This window comes from Hydra viridissima, unplaced genomic scaffold (genome assembly GCF_058129835.1).
Source record: "Hydra viridissima isolate aposymbiotic clone 2 unplaced genomic scaffold, HvirCarnegie_v1 scaffold_8, whole genome shotgun sequence".
Taxonomy (NCBI): domain Eukaryota; kingdom Metazoa; phylum Cnidaria; class Hydrozoa; order Anthoathecata; family Hydridae; genus Hydra; species Hydra viridissima.
In genome coordinates, this window is record NW_028324307.1 from 3,158,239 (window position 1) to 3,173,532 (window position 15,294).

Below are 15,294 nucleotides of genomic sequence, written 5' to 3' on the forward strand. Positions count from 1 at the left end.
AGTTTCATAATTTTCATAAGGATTTTATAGATGTTACAAAACTACAAGCCCCAGGATGGTCTGAAAGCTGTATGATATCCAGACACAATGGGAATTGTAGTTTGCAACAACTGGAGGACAAGGAGTTTGACATGTTATTTTTTGGCCTTTAAAACAGTGATAAGCAATAGGGTATTTTGCTGCTTATCACTGAGAATCATATATCACCTCCCTTGCACTCTCCTCTACCTTCCCTTAAACTATATAACTTCATGATCCACTAACTCCCGACTTAAATTGTCTGGCACTGTGCTACATATTCTTAGTAGAAAGCTAGGCGTGCCACCACCAAACACCAAAGAGTTGCTCCTCAAACAGAAAGACTGTAAGTATTCAATTAACTTTGTTTCTCTTGAGAGAGAGAATATTAGAAAATTAGTGATTGAAGAAGCTGTTAAACAAAAAGAAGAACTTAATGAATGTCTCAAGGGGCGCTTTGTGTTTCTTAACAGAGTGAACTATTTTGCAATCAATGTTTAATTCTTTTTTGAAAAAAATGAAGCAGTTACCAAGACATTGGCAGTAAAAGACACCAAAGCTAATCACACCAGCGAATTTCTCCAGGTCTTAGTAGAAAAGATTCTTAAAGAATATGAACTTAAAGAAGAATAAGTTCTTTCATGTTTGAAATATTGTATAAATGATCTTTGATTAATATATTTCGAAATGCGCATGAAATGAATACCTTTATGTTGATTAACATTTTATGCAACAGTTATATGAAAAAGTTTATTTGTTTTTGTTTTTGAAAAATTTTTGTTTGTTTGTTGAGTTAGATTAAAATCTTTTAGTGTTAGTTATATATAAATTTTTTTTTTTTTTTCTGTTCTTCAACTTAAGTATTTTTCTTTCAGGTTTGGAGAAAGTCGCACTGCAAAGTGTTCTGCAAAGTGGTAATAGCATAATAAAAATAAGTAATAGCATAAACAATTTTTCATGGGTTCATATATTTTAAGGTCAGTAAAGATCTAATATATATTAACCCACTAATAGGGGGGGGGGGGGGGGCTAATAACACTGAAACTATTAAATACTTAATGATTTGATTTAAAAAGCAAATGCACTCAAAATAATTTATTTCTTCTGTAATTATATGATAAATACATTAATTTAATAAAGTAATTAAAATTTAATTCATAAAAAGTTAGTTTATCGCAAAGATTGACCATTTCAAATCCTTTTGGAACTGTCAACTTTTTCTCACTTAAAAGGTTGCGAAGTATTTTTTGCCAAGGTTAAAGATTTTGTCGAAGTGTTCGCAAACCTTCTTTCCCCACAAACTCTGCAAACGAATCAATCTAATCAACAAAATAGATAATAAAGATGATATATTCAACTAATCATCTTAATACTGGCCTTTCTGAAATTGGAATTCCACCTTTAAGAATGAAATGTGTAAGTAAGAGAGATCGTGTAAAACTTGTAAGAGAGATCGTGTAAAACGTGCAAGTAAGAAGAATCGTGAAAAACGTGTAAGTAAGAAGGATCGTGAAAAACAGGATCGTGAGATGATGGTAGTTTTATAAAAAGAAAAAAACTCGAAAAGCGCAAATTACTAAAAACATAGCTTCTGCCAGTGGTTTATATGTGTGTACCAGTGTGCTGTATACTGTGATCAGTTTTGAATTGTATTGACTATTATACTTTTTATTTATTACATATATTTTATTTATTACATATATTTTATTTATTATATATATTTATTTATTATATATATTTATTTATTATATATATTTATTTATTATATGTATTTATTTATTATATATATTTATTTATTATATAATTGTATTGATTTTATATTATGATTGAATGATAGAATATCAAGAGTCAGTAATCCACGTGAAAAAATTCAAATTTTAACTCTTATTCTAATTAGTTCCAATTGGAGCTTTATTTGCAACTAGTCATGGAGAATCTCCCTCTGATGGACTTTGAGGAACAGTGACGCATTTTCACATCAAAACGTTTTTATTTTGTCTAAAACAAGTTGAGAATTTTTGATACAATGTCATAAATCTTTAAGTTTAGTAAAAAATCGTAAAAGTTAAAAGTTGTCTATATTGACCCGATTTTTTTTGACTTGTAGGACAAATCTCTCAAAAATGATTTTAATTGTTTATAGATGTATGAAGTATGCTCTTTTCAATTAACCAATTAAAAAAAAATCTGCATGTATAGGGTTTTAGAAATTCACATACATATCAGTTTTGACTATTTTGCTTTTGGTGCCAAATTTATTTCAGATTAACTTTCCATGGACATTTATGAAAAAACTAATTTTTGCTTCACATTATAATTTTATGAGAAGTATTTATGAAGATTTTAAAGAAAAACTTATGAGAAGAATTAGTAAGAAAAGATATGTTGTATGTAGAATCCTTAGACAAAATATTAACACCGATAATTTTATGCTTCTGGAGATATGACCCAAATAATCAATAAAACTTTCCAGTGTGATTTTTTGATGCCAGGTGGGAAACAATATACTGAAATTTAGAAATGATACGAGACTTGTAATAAATTTTTTTTAATGTACATCCTCTGCTCATAAAGATATTATGTTTTTAAGATATTTCAGCGATTTTTAGTAACTAAATTATAAAAAAGATTATGAATGCCTTACAAAATAACTATTGAACCCAGAATAATCAATATTTTTTCTGAAACCTATGCGATGTTCATGACAATTTTTTTTTAAATGTAAGATATATGCGTTTGCACTCCTGAATCTTGTGGCCTGGAATGACCCAGATAACATCCTTATCACGAAACTTGAATGCTATGGTGTCAAATAATATAAGAGAGTTGTTTTAGTTAAAAAATTTTCTGACCAATAGAAAGCAAGGTATAAAATACAAAACTAGAAACTTACAAAAAAAGTGAAGCTTTGGGGGATCCAAATTTCTGGTCAGGACAACCATCTTTGCTTTTATTGAATAAAAAAGATTAGTTTAACTCACTTCCAAATAACAAATTGTAACAAAAAATGATGATACTTAATGTTAATTTCCAAACCTCATAAATAATAACTCTGCAATTAAAAGACAAACATCCACGAACCTTTTAGGAGTGTTACTGAATGGCGAAATTATGCTCAACGCTGTTCACCAATTGAGCACTCAGCTTGTTTAAGTTCGTAAATTATATTGGCATTTTTTTTAAAAAAAAGAAAATAAAAAAGTTTTATAATAAGACTCCTTGCACCTTGAAAGTTAGCAATAGAAGACTCATAAACTATAAGAAGCCAATTAGGCTATCAAATTTTTTGATCGCAAAGCATTTTGAATTTATTCACTAAAGTAGGATTTATGAGTTTTCTTTGCCAACTGTCCGGGTATAGGTTGACTGTCAGGTTACCAGGAATTTGACCTTAACATAATTACATTTTAATCTAAAATAAAACTATATTTTATTTTGATTTTTTAAACAAAATATTTGAAAACTCTAATCCAAAACACAGTGGTCAGAAAAGGTGCATTTGGCTCAAAAATAGAAAAAAAAATAAGTTGATGAAAATTCAATTTCAGCGTCGAATTCTATGAACGTAAGGGCATAATTTTCCTTTTAAAAAGTATCGGGGGCAATGAAATAGCCTAATTTCCCTGTAAATTAAGTTTAAATAAGCCTACCAAATAGAAGTTGAACAACCTATTAAAATATAAAAAAAAGTTAAGTAAAGATTCAATTATTTCGATCGAACAATGTTTCAAATCATTTGGTATCTTTGTTTATAAGATATTAGATACTCGTGAATTTGTTTTTACTTCAAGAATGTAAAAAAGAATCTTCTGCCAGACACTTAACACACCAAAAACAAAGTTTTGGCCCTGCAATTTCCTATTATTATGAAAATATTCCAAAAAGTTCCAGTTAATAATTTTGATAAAATAAAAATTTATTTCACTAAATTTTCAATCTAAACTTGACCTCTTCGGACCATTTTTTGTATTTTTTTATTCTTTGAAACTTCGAGCCTCAACGCACTTGGCAACTTTGTGTGATGTTGAGGATTTGAGCGGAAACCTCATTAAACTTAAAAATTTAATTTTAAAGCATGGTCCAGAAAAATCCGGCCAATTTTGATAGCAAAATTAAATATGAAAACAAAAGCTTTTTTGCTTTACAGTATTATTTTGTTAAAGTATATTTTTTAAGATATACATAGACATTAAAATGTCAAGTAATTCTTGCTCTAGAAGAAATACTCGAATTTTACGTTTAATACCCGCCATTAATTTTTGCACAACTTCTTTTTTGACTTGTCTTCCTACTCTATTTATCGTAAATAAATTTTCTAATTATCACGCATTCCTGTTTGATTATGAACAGTTTTGTCCTTCTTTTTTAAATGTCTTATAATAATGGCCCAGCAATTCTCTATTAAGCGAAATTATATTGTGGACAATTTGATGGGTTGATATGTTAGGAAACGAATACGATGCCATTTTTATTATAACAGTCAATTGTCGTTGTAGAGTTATGTGAAGGCGTTAAATAGTTATTTTTTTTCATATTTATTTTTGCTATCAAAAATGGCCGGATTTTTTTCTAGGCCATGCTTCATTATGTTTCCGAAGGTGACAGAAAAAGATAAACTATCAATTTTTTGCTTTAAAAGGCAGTATATCATATTCTTATATCAGTATCGAGTTCTTGCATTTTTAAAAATATTAGCACGTAAAAAACATTTCTTCGAATAATATTTAATTGTTTAGCCAAATCTGACTTTTCTGACCACTGCCCCATAGGTCATGAAGTAGGTAAATTGCAGATTCTGCAAATCATGAAAGTAAATCTTCAGAATTAATTTACATTATTTCGAGCTTTCTGAAAATTTTTGCATCTGTTACAATTTATAATAAATAAAAATTAAATAGCTAGGTTGTACAGTTTGTAAAGTTCTTATATTCAACTACCCCCACTGATCCCACAATCCCCCCCCTCCCCCCCCCCCCCCCACTGATCACAAAATTCAAAAAATGTTCTCCGAAAACTTAAATTTTGCCGTACGGATCTTTCCTTAACTTCGCTATTTAAAAATGTATACAAGTATGGTGGCATGATCTTATACTTGCATGTGTCTTACTTAACGTTATACTAAGATTTAAACAAATAAATAGTATAAAGCAGGATAAGTTTGATAGACAACACAAACAGGTATATAAAATCACAAAACTACCTAGCACTGTAATTAAAACTACGATGTAAAAAAAAAGAATAACAACGAGTATAGAGTGAATGCCAATGACTAAAAATTTGTTTCTTGAAATATGAGTATGCATGTATGTATATGTATGTATATATGTATGTATGTATGTATGTATGTATGTATGTATGTATGTATGTATGTATGTATGTATGTATGTATGTATGTATGTATGTATGTATGTATGTATGTATGTATGTATGTAATGTATTTATAAAACCTTATAGTATAATACAGTATAATATAGTAAAAAAGATATTAAGATATTAAGAATGATTCATCGAGATGACATTGAAGAACAGCTGCAATCTTTAAAAGGTTATAAATGAATACATACATTATTATCATGATTTGAAATTAAAAATCCTTAAAAAATCTAATACTAAGTTACTTTTAGATTTTGAACCAAAGGATTCTAATCTTCCAATTCTAAATACCATTTTAGAAGATATTGCAAAATCAGGACAGTATATGTAAGTTTTTTAAATATATTTCTTAAAAAGTGTTTATGTTCTAATCATAAGCAATTGGTAGATATTCATCATATATCTGAATGACCATAATTTTATGGAAAAAAGAAAAATTTATATTCATTAGCTTATTAAATTCTTAAATTTAAAAAACTTTGATTAGTACCTAAATTTTGAAGTATATGTTTGATAACATTCCTCATTAAAACATGGATTTATCATAATAATTTTCCTCTTAATCAGATAGCTAAAAATGTTCTTAAATATTATTTTAAGAAATGCCTTAAATTTGTATTATTGGTTGTCTAAATTCTAATTTTTACTAGATTTCCTTGGCACTTCTTAAAACGTTTGTACATATGGAAACTGCAAAAAGTATTTTTTTACTTTTTTTCTTTTTATTTATTATTTATTTATAAAGTTGTCATGTTTATCATTGTTATAAGTGTTTAAAAAATGTGCTCTTTACATTCTTTCAAGATATCATATACCAAATATAGTGTGTAAGCAATAAATTTAAAATAATTTTAATATTACTTAAGTTAATTTTGGTAAAGATTTATTTTTTTAATTTTCAAAAGCACCGAACAATTTTAATATAAATAAATGATATCTAATAAAAATATTTTTTTTACAGAATACGCAAAAAAAAATTTTTGGTTCCCAAAAAATTAAAAGCCAATATTTTAAACACTTGTTTTTGGTTTAAAGTTGTTTTCTTAATTTTCAAAAGCATGGAACAAAATAAGTGAAAAGATAACAATTGCAAAAACAGTTATTAAAACATGTCGAAATTGTGCAAAATACCTAGTTTGTTTAGAAAGTTTTCTATATGTAAATAGTGTTTTTTTTGAAAAGTATGTGCAGTAATATTTGTTATTATTAATACTATATTTATGTTATAATTTATATTTGGTCTTATTTACATTTATGTTATTTATATTAAGTTTAATATTATCTGTTAAATCTTGCAGGAAATATATTTTCAAGATATTCGTTTTCTCTAATTGGTCTCCAAAAAGTTTGAAAAAAAGTCAGGTTTTTTTAAGGAGTTGCATTTGCATCTAAGTTATCAAAAAATATATAAGTCTGCAAATTTTTATCCAAATTTTCATACAAAAGTTTGTGTACAGAGTTCTATCCAAATTTATTTTTTTAATTAAAATATTTAAAAAGATCTTATCTGAATTTTTCCTAAAAGTACATGCAAAAACCTCTGATAATTTTTGTTATTTCTGATACACATTTTTTAAGGATTTGTATCTGGAATTATTCAAAGTTATTCAACACTTAAAAAAATTTTCTGAACTGTATTAAGTCAGTTTGTTAAAAGATTGACTTATTTGATGCAGGAGAAGCTGTTTGAAATTTTTATTGTATCAATGGTATAGTATTAATAGTATACTGTAATATCAATAGTATTTAACTGGTTAAAAATTTTTTAGTTTAATTATCTATTTAATGTGTTGTTTTTTAAAATCATATGAAATCATTGTTTTTAATATCTGTTTTTTTTTTATGTCCTAGTAATACTTATTATTAAAGACAACTGTATGCTATGTTAAACATCATTTGTTTAAATTACAAGATAACTAGACAAGTTACAAAAATGATTAGATGGTGTTATAATGTACTACCATTAAGTTATTTACTTGGTATTCTGGTTAAACCAGTATAATCCATTTTAAAGAATAATATTTTGTCTGATTTACCATGTTTTTATATAGATATATAGATATATAGATATATATAGATAATAATTTTTTAGTCTATTAGGAAGTGTGTGTGTGTGTGTGTGTGTGTGTGTGTGTGTGTGTGTGTGTGTGTGTGTGTGTGTGTGTGTGTGTGTGTGTATATGCAGTACTTCCAGAAAGTATTAGTGCACTCATATTTTTTTTAAATAAGTGAACTTCAAATGAGTGTAATTCAAAAACAATAAAAGGCTGATTTTTTTTAAACATATAAAGTAAAGCAGAATTACTAATTGTCAAATATATAAAAGATATTTCTTTATTATAAGCTTGAATTAAATTAGAATACAATAAAAGTGATAAAGACAATATTAAAAAAGTGTGCAAAAGTACCAGTGCACTTACAGTTTTTCAAAGATTTTAAGAAAGTTTAATATTTAATGTAACCACCTTTGTTTTTAAGGCATGCCAAGACTCCACGCAGCGTAGAATCTATAAGTTTTCTGATTAATTCTTGTGGCACGGTATTCCACAACTCTTGTATTTGCGTTTTTAGCTGCACCAAGTTAGTGGGCTTGCTTTTTTGTAATTTGCAGTCCATCCAACTCCAAATATTTTCAATAGGATTTAAATCAGGTGAGCGAGCGGGCCAAGGCATTAGATTCAACCGTTTTTCTTCCATGTATTGCTTTATTTAGCGTGCTGTGCGGCAGGGAGCATTATCTTGTTGAAATTGCCAGGTAGAGTCAGTCTTGAAAATGTCCATTGATGGCTTTAAATAATCTTCTAATAACTCTTGGGGACCAGTGTAAAGATGGGCCAGTCCATTGCTAGATCCAGCAATACAGCCCCAATTGCCAATTGAACCTCCTCCTCTTTGAACTCTTGACATGATAAAATGAGGATTATATTTTTTGTTTTTGTATCTCCTCACAACAACCCTTTTCTTACGATTAATACATTCAAAATTTGATTCCTCTGAAAAATTTACTTTTCTCCATTGCTCTACAGTCCATTCAGCTCTCTCTTTGCACCATTTTCTTCGCTTGAGATGGTCTTTGATACTTAATAGTGGGTTCTTTGTTGCAAGGTATGAATTGAGTTGTTTTTTCTTCATAAGCTTGCTAATTTTTGATTGGCTAACTTGATGTGCACCCAACGCTGTATTCAGGTCTGAAGCGATTTCGGCTATGCTCATTTCTGGGTTGCGTTTAGCAAGCATAATTGCTATATTTTCGTCCCTTTTTGACATTTTTTTGGGATGACCACAGTGACTTTTGTCTTTGACTGTTCCAAACTCATTATAGTTTTTGAGCGTTGTTCTAATGCTGCATTCACTGATTTTAAGTTGATGTCAGATTTCTCAATTGCTGAGATTAATTTTGTTCAGGCTAACAACTTGCCACTTTGTTTCAATTGATATTCTCCTTAAACCCATATTTTTGTTGTTGTAATTTAAAGTTTTAACTAACTGTATTTCATATGATATTTCTGCCACTTCAATTTACTCTTCTTATATTTTTTATTGATTATTATTAATTAGCAAAGAGTTTTTAACAAAAATTAACCAAAAAAGTTTTTCTCAAAGGAACTAAATGAGTGTGGTAATACATTTTAAATGAGTGCGCTAATACTTTTGCACGCTTAATTTCAGACATTTTTCAGAGAAGTCATTAAACTTCTAATTAACTCATTAAAAAAAACAAGCAGGTTGACAATATTTGACAATATTTATTAAAGTTAATTGGTTTTACCTTTCATTTAAAAAAAAAAAACTAGTTCAAAATTAAAATTACTTTACAATTTATATTGATTTGAAGTTGTCTATAATAAAAAAATTAAGAGTGCGCTAATATTTTCTGGAAGCAATATATATGTATGTATGTATGTATGTATGTATGTATGTATGTATGTATGTATGTATGTATGTATGTATGTATGTATGTATGTATGTATGTATGTATGTATATATATGTATATATATGCAGGATGTCCCAAAAAGATGTATACATACTTGAATAATTGAAAATAAGGTGTTTATTGTTGTTTAAAATAAAATTTGTCTATCACATCATGAAATGTAGTAAATGGAAAAATTTCATCCCAAGATTAGTGTATGATCCAAAGAGAAGAATACAGATTTGTGAATGGTACATTTGAATTAAATGGTTCAAATAACTGTCACAATCTCACATACTGTGCAGTTAAAAATCCATATGTTCTGATTAACCATCATGCTAATTTACCTAGAGCAATTAGCATTAGAAAACTCTTTAAAAAATAGAATTTTTATTTTCAGCAAGGTGTGCCACTACCATCATGATGTCAGATTATTCCTTGATGAGGTCTTGCCAAGTAGGTAGATTAGAAGGATGGGTTTTGTTGAATACCCTTCACGTTCATCAGATCTCACACCACTAGACTTTTTTTTTACGGGGATACCTAAAAGACAAAGTCTATGCAAGAAAACCTACAAGAATTGATCAATTAAGAGCAGCCATTGAATGTAAATGCACATAAATACCAAGAGAATAGTTTTTATGATGTATGTTATTTCATTACTTTGTATTAGCAGCATTTTTTAGATCAGAATGGACATCAATTTGAGAACAGTGACAAAATAATGAAATAATGTTAGTAAATTATTTTACATCTTAAAGATTAATAAATAATAATAAACACCTGATTTTCAATTATTTAAAGTATGTATACATCTTCTTAGGAGACCCCATGTTTATATATATATATATATATATATATATATATATATATATATATATATATATATATATACACACACACACACACACACACACACACACACACACACACACACACACACACACACACACACACACACACACACACACACACACACACACACACACACACACACACACACACACATGCAAAAGAATTAAAGTTTGGATATAATTTTATTTATCTAAACAAACTTTTGTTGGTGCTTCAGATACAATATTTATTGAAACCTAATCCAATCTAGAATTAAACAAAGTGTCAAACACAGATGTTTTTAAAATCATTTCTCTCTCTATATTTTTCATTGATTCCTATTGCATAAAATCAATAAATGTTCAACAGGTTACATCGGATTTTCTTGAAACAAATTTGCCGTTAAATGCAGCTGGTAAACAAGATACAGACACTTTGAATGAAATGAAAAAAATTAAAACCATGCTACTCGAAACTTTTGATAAATTTTTAAGGTATGTGTTAATAGAATTTTTCTTTTCTTGTTTTAAAGAATCAAAGCTCTGAAAGATTATATGAATTAAAGTATTAAGGCTCGCGAAAGATAAAAACAATCAAAGCATTAAAAATTTCATTTAAATTTTTAAGTTTTTATTTGTTTTCTTTGCTGATTATTTTAAATAAGTTTTTATTTAAAACTTATTTAACATAATGTGTTTGTATTAGAGAGAGTTCATTTTTGAAATTGTGTAGTTAAAAATAAATTGTAAAAGGAGACTGGTTCTAAAGTGTTCAAAGAACAGAGTTGTGTTTAACTCCAAATATTAGAGCTGATTCCAATCTTGGGAATTAATCTCTTATTGATTAAATTTTTGGAAATAAGAAATGGCTTCACATTAACTGTATTATATTATGTACTACTTATCAAGTTAGCTGGGGCAATAGCTAATTTGAAATCTGTTAAATACTCCTAAATTCTTTGTGTACTAATATATACCAGCTTTATATTCCACCTGTAGCTTTTTTTGTATTTTACTGTATTGAGAAAATGTCTATTTTAATATTATCTTCCTTCTCTACTATCTGCCTTTAATTTTATACTGTAATAAGTGTTTAGCCTGAAGAAGTACTTTGTATTTTGAATGTTTAATATGATGCATTGGTTTTTTTTGTTTTAAGCAAACAGTAATCACTAATTATGTAAAAAAATGTTAGCAACTTTTTAGATAATTGTAGTTGAAATTTACTTTTTTATTCTTGATAAAAAATATTAAGAAAGAACTAATTAGCCCAGAAATTAAACAGCATACAGTAGATCTAATTTGTAGTGATTTAATAGCAGCAAGATAGCTTGAACTATTAAGTCTGTATTTCATTAATTTCATTGAGACAGGTATACTCATCCTATCTTAAATCCTTATTCCTGCCCAAACTATTTGACCCTATGAACACAGCCACAAGTTTTTTAAAATTCTGACTGATGTTTTTTTTTTAAATAAGGGGGTGTCATTGAGCTTTTTCCCTTCCAGGATAACAGCTTTGAGCATGAAGAAAAAATACCGGATACCGGAAATATACCAGTGTAACATTAAACTACTCTTGAGTTTTTGTGTTTGAATAGGTGGTCGACTTATTCACCTTTTTTATTATTATTTTATTTATTTACCTTATTATTTTAGTCTGTTGTAATATAATAGTTTAAATTAACTTTTTTTGGTTGTTAAAATATATCTTATTTTGTATATTTTTAATTTACTTATTACTGTTGTTTTTTTAACAATCTGTGATAAAGTTGTTTTTTTTTTTAGATAAAATTCTTAATTTTGTAGCAAACCTACAAAAATCGTAGTTATTGTTATCCAAATTATAGTAATTATTTTTTCAGTTCACCACAGATTTTTTAAAAGAATTTTATATTGGAGAATTATTTGATGATTTAGACCATTTTTCTCAACAAAATCAAATTTTCTTAGAAAAACATACAAAACAAATGTTGTACTAAAGAAACATTCAAAAGGCTCTTTTAAATAGTAATTTAAAAAGTAATAAAACTGAAATGAGGTATTGGAAGGCTTAAAGAAATTACAGGTGATGCCATAATTTAATCACTAGAATTGGATCAAATCCATTAAGATCCGCTAATTATGAAAGCATATTTTAACGTATTTAAAGCCCATATGTGTTCATCATTTGATGAGAACATATTCATCATTTGATGAGCAAGCATCAGATTTTACTCTGTTTGTTATGGAAAAAAAATCTTTTGTTATTTTTGCATTTGACAAGGTAAGCTTAAACAAGCACTAACTTCCAGTATTTTTGTTGTTGTTGTTGTTGTTTTTTAATAACTCTGTGCATTGATATTGTAGCTAAAACATTTTCCCAGTAAAAACAACTGCATTTAAGTTTGTTTGATAAATTTTCTTCTAAAATTTCCTCTTTATTTTACTTGAATATATCCATTTTTAATGTATTCCATTTAAGCAAACTTGATAGGGGTTATTTCTTAACTCTCAATTCTGGAGTTAATCATTTCAGAAATTATTTTGATCCATTCCAGCTTATGTCTTTTCAATGGTATCCTTGAAAATAAACCCCCGAAAATGAATACATTTTTAAAAATTTTGTTTGAAGGAAATCCTATAACCTAAAGCTAGCGCTATCTTTTATTATGATTTGATTCAGTTATTTTTTAGCATTCTTGTTAGAAATTAGGTTCAAAAAAAGAAAATTGCTGACAAATTCTTTATGACAAAAGATTCAAATGCTTTCAATATCTTTCCAGAAGCTAAAAACTCTCAAATTAGTAGTATCCAGTTTCCTAGATACTAATAATTTCCTAGATAAGAGCAGAAGAATGTTATAAACACCATTTCAGCCTTTTTTAAATCACAATTTGTTGCACAACACACCCCTTATTACTATATTACGCCCTGACTGTTACCTTTCATGGTATTTTTCCACCTTATTTTACTCTTATGACCCAAGTGGTAGTTTCTTCAAACTTTCATTTGACAGTTTGTCAACCATTTTCTCACTGGCTCAACTAGATTGATCTTTTCTGTTTCTTTTGGTTTCATAATTGAAATAAATTTGATAGAGGTAGAAGTAACATTTAACAACAAAATAACTGGAATAATTTTTCATGCGAGTTCATGTTCCTCATTATTTAAACTCCTAATGTTGGAGCTGAATTCTTTACAATGTACAATTGCGCCATGAACACTTTGGAGCCAATATCTTGTAAAATTTATATTCAAATGTAATGTTTGAATGTCTAAATAAAATGCTGATTAGCTGTTTAAAATTTTACCACCTTAATTTCACAAACACTGTAGTCTTTTAAATCTAAGGTATTTAAAATGTTTTTCTTTATGATCTTTCTTCTGTCATGATCTCTATGTAACTTTTTTTAAAGGAAAATTTTATCAGCTTTATAAATATTAAAATGGATTAATTTTGTTTTAAATATTTTTTAAATCATAACCATCATAAAATGATGCCTTTGAAAAAAATCTTTTTCAAAAGTATTATCATTTTATAGATGATTTTTGTTTCTCAACCCCAGTTTGAACTCAATTCTCAATTTAATTTGTGCTCTGAAACATTAAACCTTTGTTATCTAATTTTAGTTTCTATGTTTTTTTTAAATTTATTTTAATTATCTATAAATCTAGTGCACCCTTTACTCTTCAAAGACTTACAGAACTTCTTCTAAGTCCCCAAAAACATTACAAAAGTACACCAAAATACTTCCGAGCTTTGGAAAAGGTTTGTGTTGGTTTACTAGTTAGATAAGTAAACTTGATAAAAGTACTTATAAAGTTCGGATAAGGATATTTGATAAGTAATACTCAGTATAAATGCTTGTTAAGGAATATTCAAATAAAACATTTCATTAATGGTTTTGTTTTTAAAAAACACACGAGGGACTGAAAAAGCTTAAGATCTTTAAACTTCTCTTTAGAATATTTTTGTTCAAACAACAATTGAACCCATTAATGCAAGTGAAGTAGTTGTAAAATCTTTAAAGTAAGTTTTTTGAAATGCTTTTTCAAATGTGTTTGTTTCATGAAATAACTCTTCATTTACATTGTTTGTTTATATTAAATATTTTTGGTTTTTTTATTATTTCTTTTGTAAAATTTCATTTGAATTTTTTTCACGATATAACAAAACTTTGGTAGCATTTATGTAGTCACGTTTCTGTTTTCATATAAAGTATAATCTGATTGTTTTAGAAAAAGATTTAAGTTGTTTGAAGAAAATCATCAAGTTTATGCTTATGATTTTTTTTTTATACTTATGATTTTTTTTTATACTTATGATTTTTTTAATAGGCATTCTTCACAGTTAGACAGTGGAAATCTTTGTGTAAATGGATTTTCAGATTTCCAACGAAATGAAGCAAACATTAAGAATTTAAAAAACTTAGAATATCAAACGTCAAGCAGTATGGCTTGTGACTTGACAACAGATGTTAAAGATCCAGATAAGCTATCTGCTCTCAACTCAGCAGTTGTTCAAAAAGATAATTATTTATCCAATCAAAACAATTTAAGCATTGATATTTGTCAAATGCAAAATAAGCACAATAAAATAGCAAATAGTAATGAAACAGAAAGAAATGAGGATGAACTGGCTAAAAATCTGTGTAATTCAAATGTTCAAAGTACAATTTGGTTTTATTTTGTTTTTAATTCTATAATTATTACAAGTTTTATAACTCTAGTATCTATAATTATTACATATTTTATTCTTTTAGATTTTTTTTCATATTTTTTTGTTTAAGATGATGCCAGTCTAATCGACTTTGAAATGACAGAGCAAACAAACACTGATAAAGAAATGAAATCATCATCAGAAGAAGAGTCAATAAATTAGCTCTAAAAGCTTACTCTTTTGATTGAAGTATAAGCTCTCACACCTAACATTCAACACAACTAAAATATCAGACTAGTGGCTATTGTAATAATCATTTTTACTCTTTGAAAACTTATTGAGTGTAAAAAAAAAAAAAGTTTCTTTGTTATCTTTTATTTCCTTCAAAATAATTTATCTTAATTTATTTTAATAATTTATGTTTGTACAGATATTTTATCTCAGCTATTTTATTTTCCCTGCAAAACGGTTATAGGTTAAACAAATATTCCATAAATCAATCATTTTGATAATT

General features: G+C 27.3%; 1 protein-coding gene across 1 annotated transcript; it reads left to right on the plus strand.

Moving 5' to 3' along the window:
- Positions 1-5,421: 5,421 nt before the first annotated feature.
- On the plus strand, positions 5,422-15,149 carry LOC145186782 (uncharacterized). Its single transcript, XM_090096534.1, has 8 exons — positions 5,422-5,563; positions 5,643-5,718; positions 6,042-6,090; positions 10,509-10,633; positions 13,796-13,889; positions 14,086-14,150; positions 14,459-14,790; positions 14,911-15,149. Exons 1-8 carry the CDS (start codon positions 5,518-5,520, stop codon positions 15,000-15,002), a joined length of 879 nt encoding a protein of 292 aa, XP_089952660.1. The 5' UTR covers positions 5,422-5,517; the 3' UTR covers positions 15,003-15,149.
- The last annotated feature ends 145 nt before the right edge of the window (positions 15,150-15,294 follow it).

Coding starts and splice junctions, on each gene's coding strand:
- LOC145186782 (XM_090096534.1), top strand. CDS start 5,518: ATGATTCATCGAGATGACATTGAAGAACAGCTGCAATCTTTAAAAG. Junction 14,151..14,458: donor GTAGTTGTAAAATCTTTAAA/GTAAGTTTTTTG, acceptor TTTTTTTAATAG/GCATTCTTCACAGTTAGACA. Junction 14,791..14,910: donor GTGTAATTCAAATGTTCAAA/GTACAATTTGGT, acceptor TTTTTGTTTAAG/ATGATGCCAGTCTAATCGAC.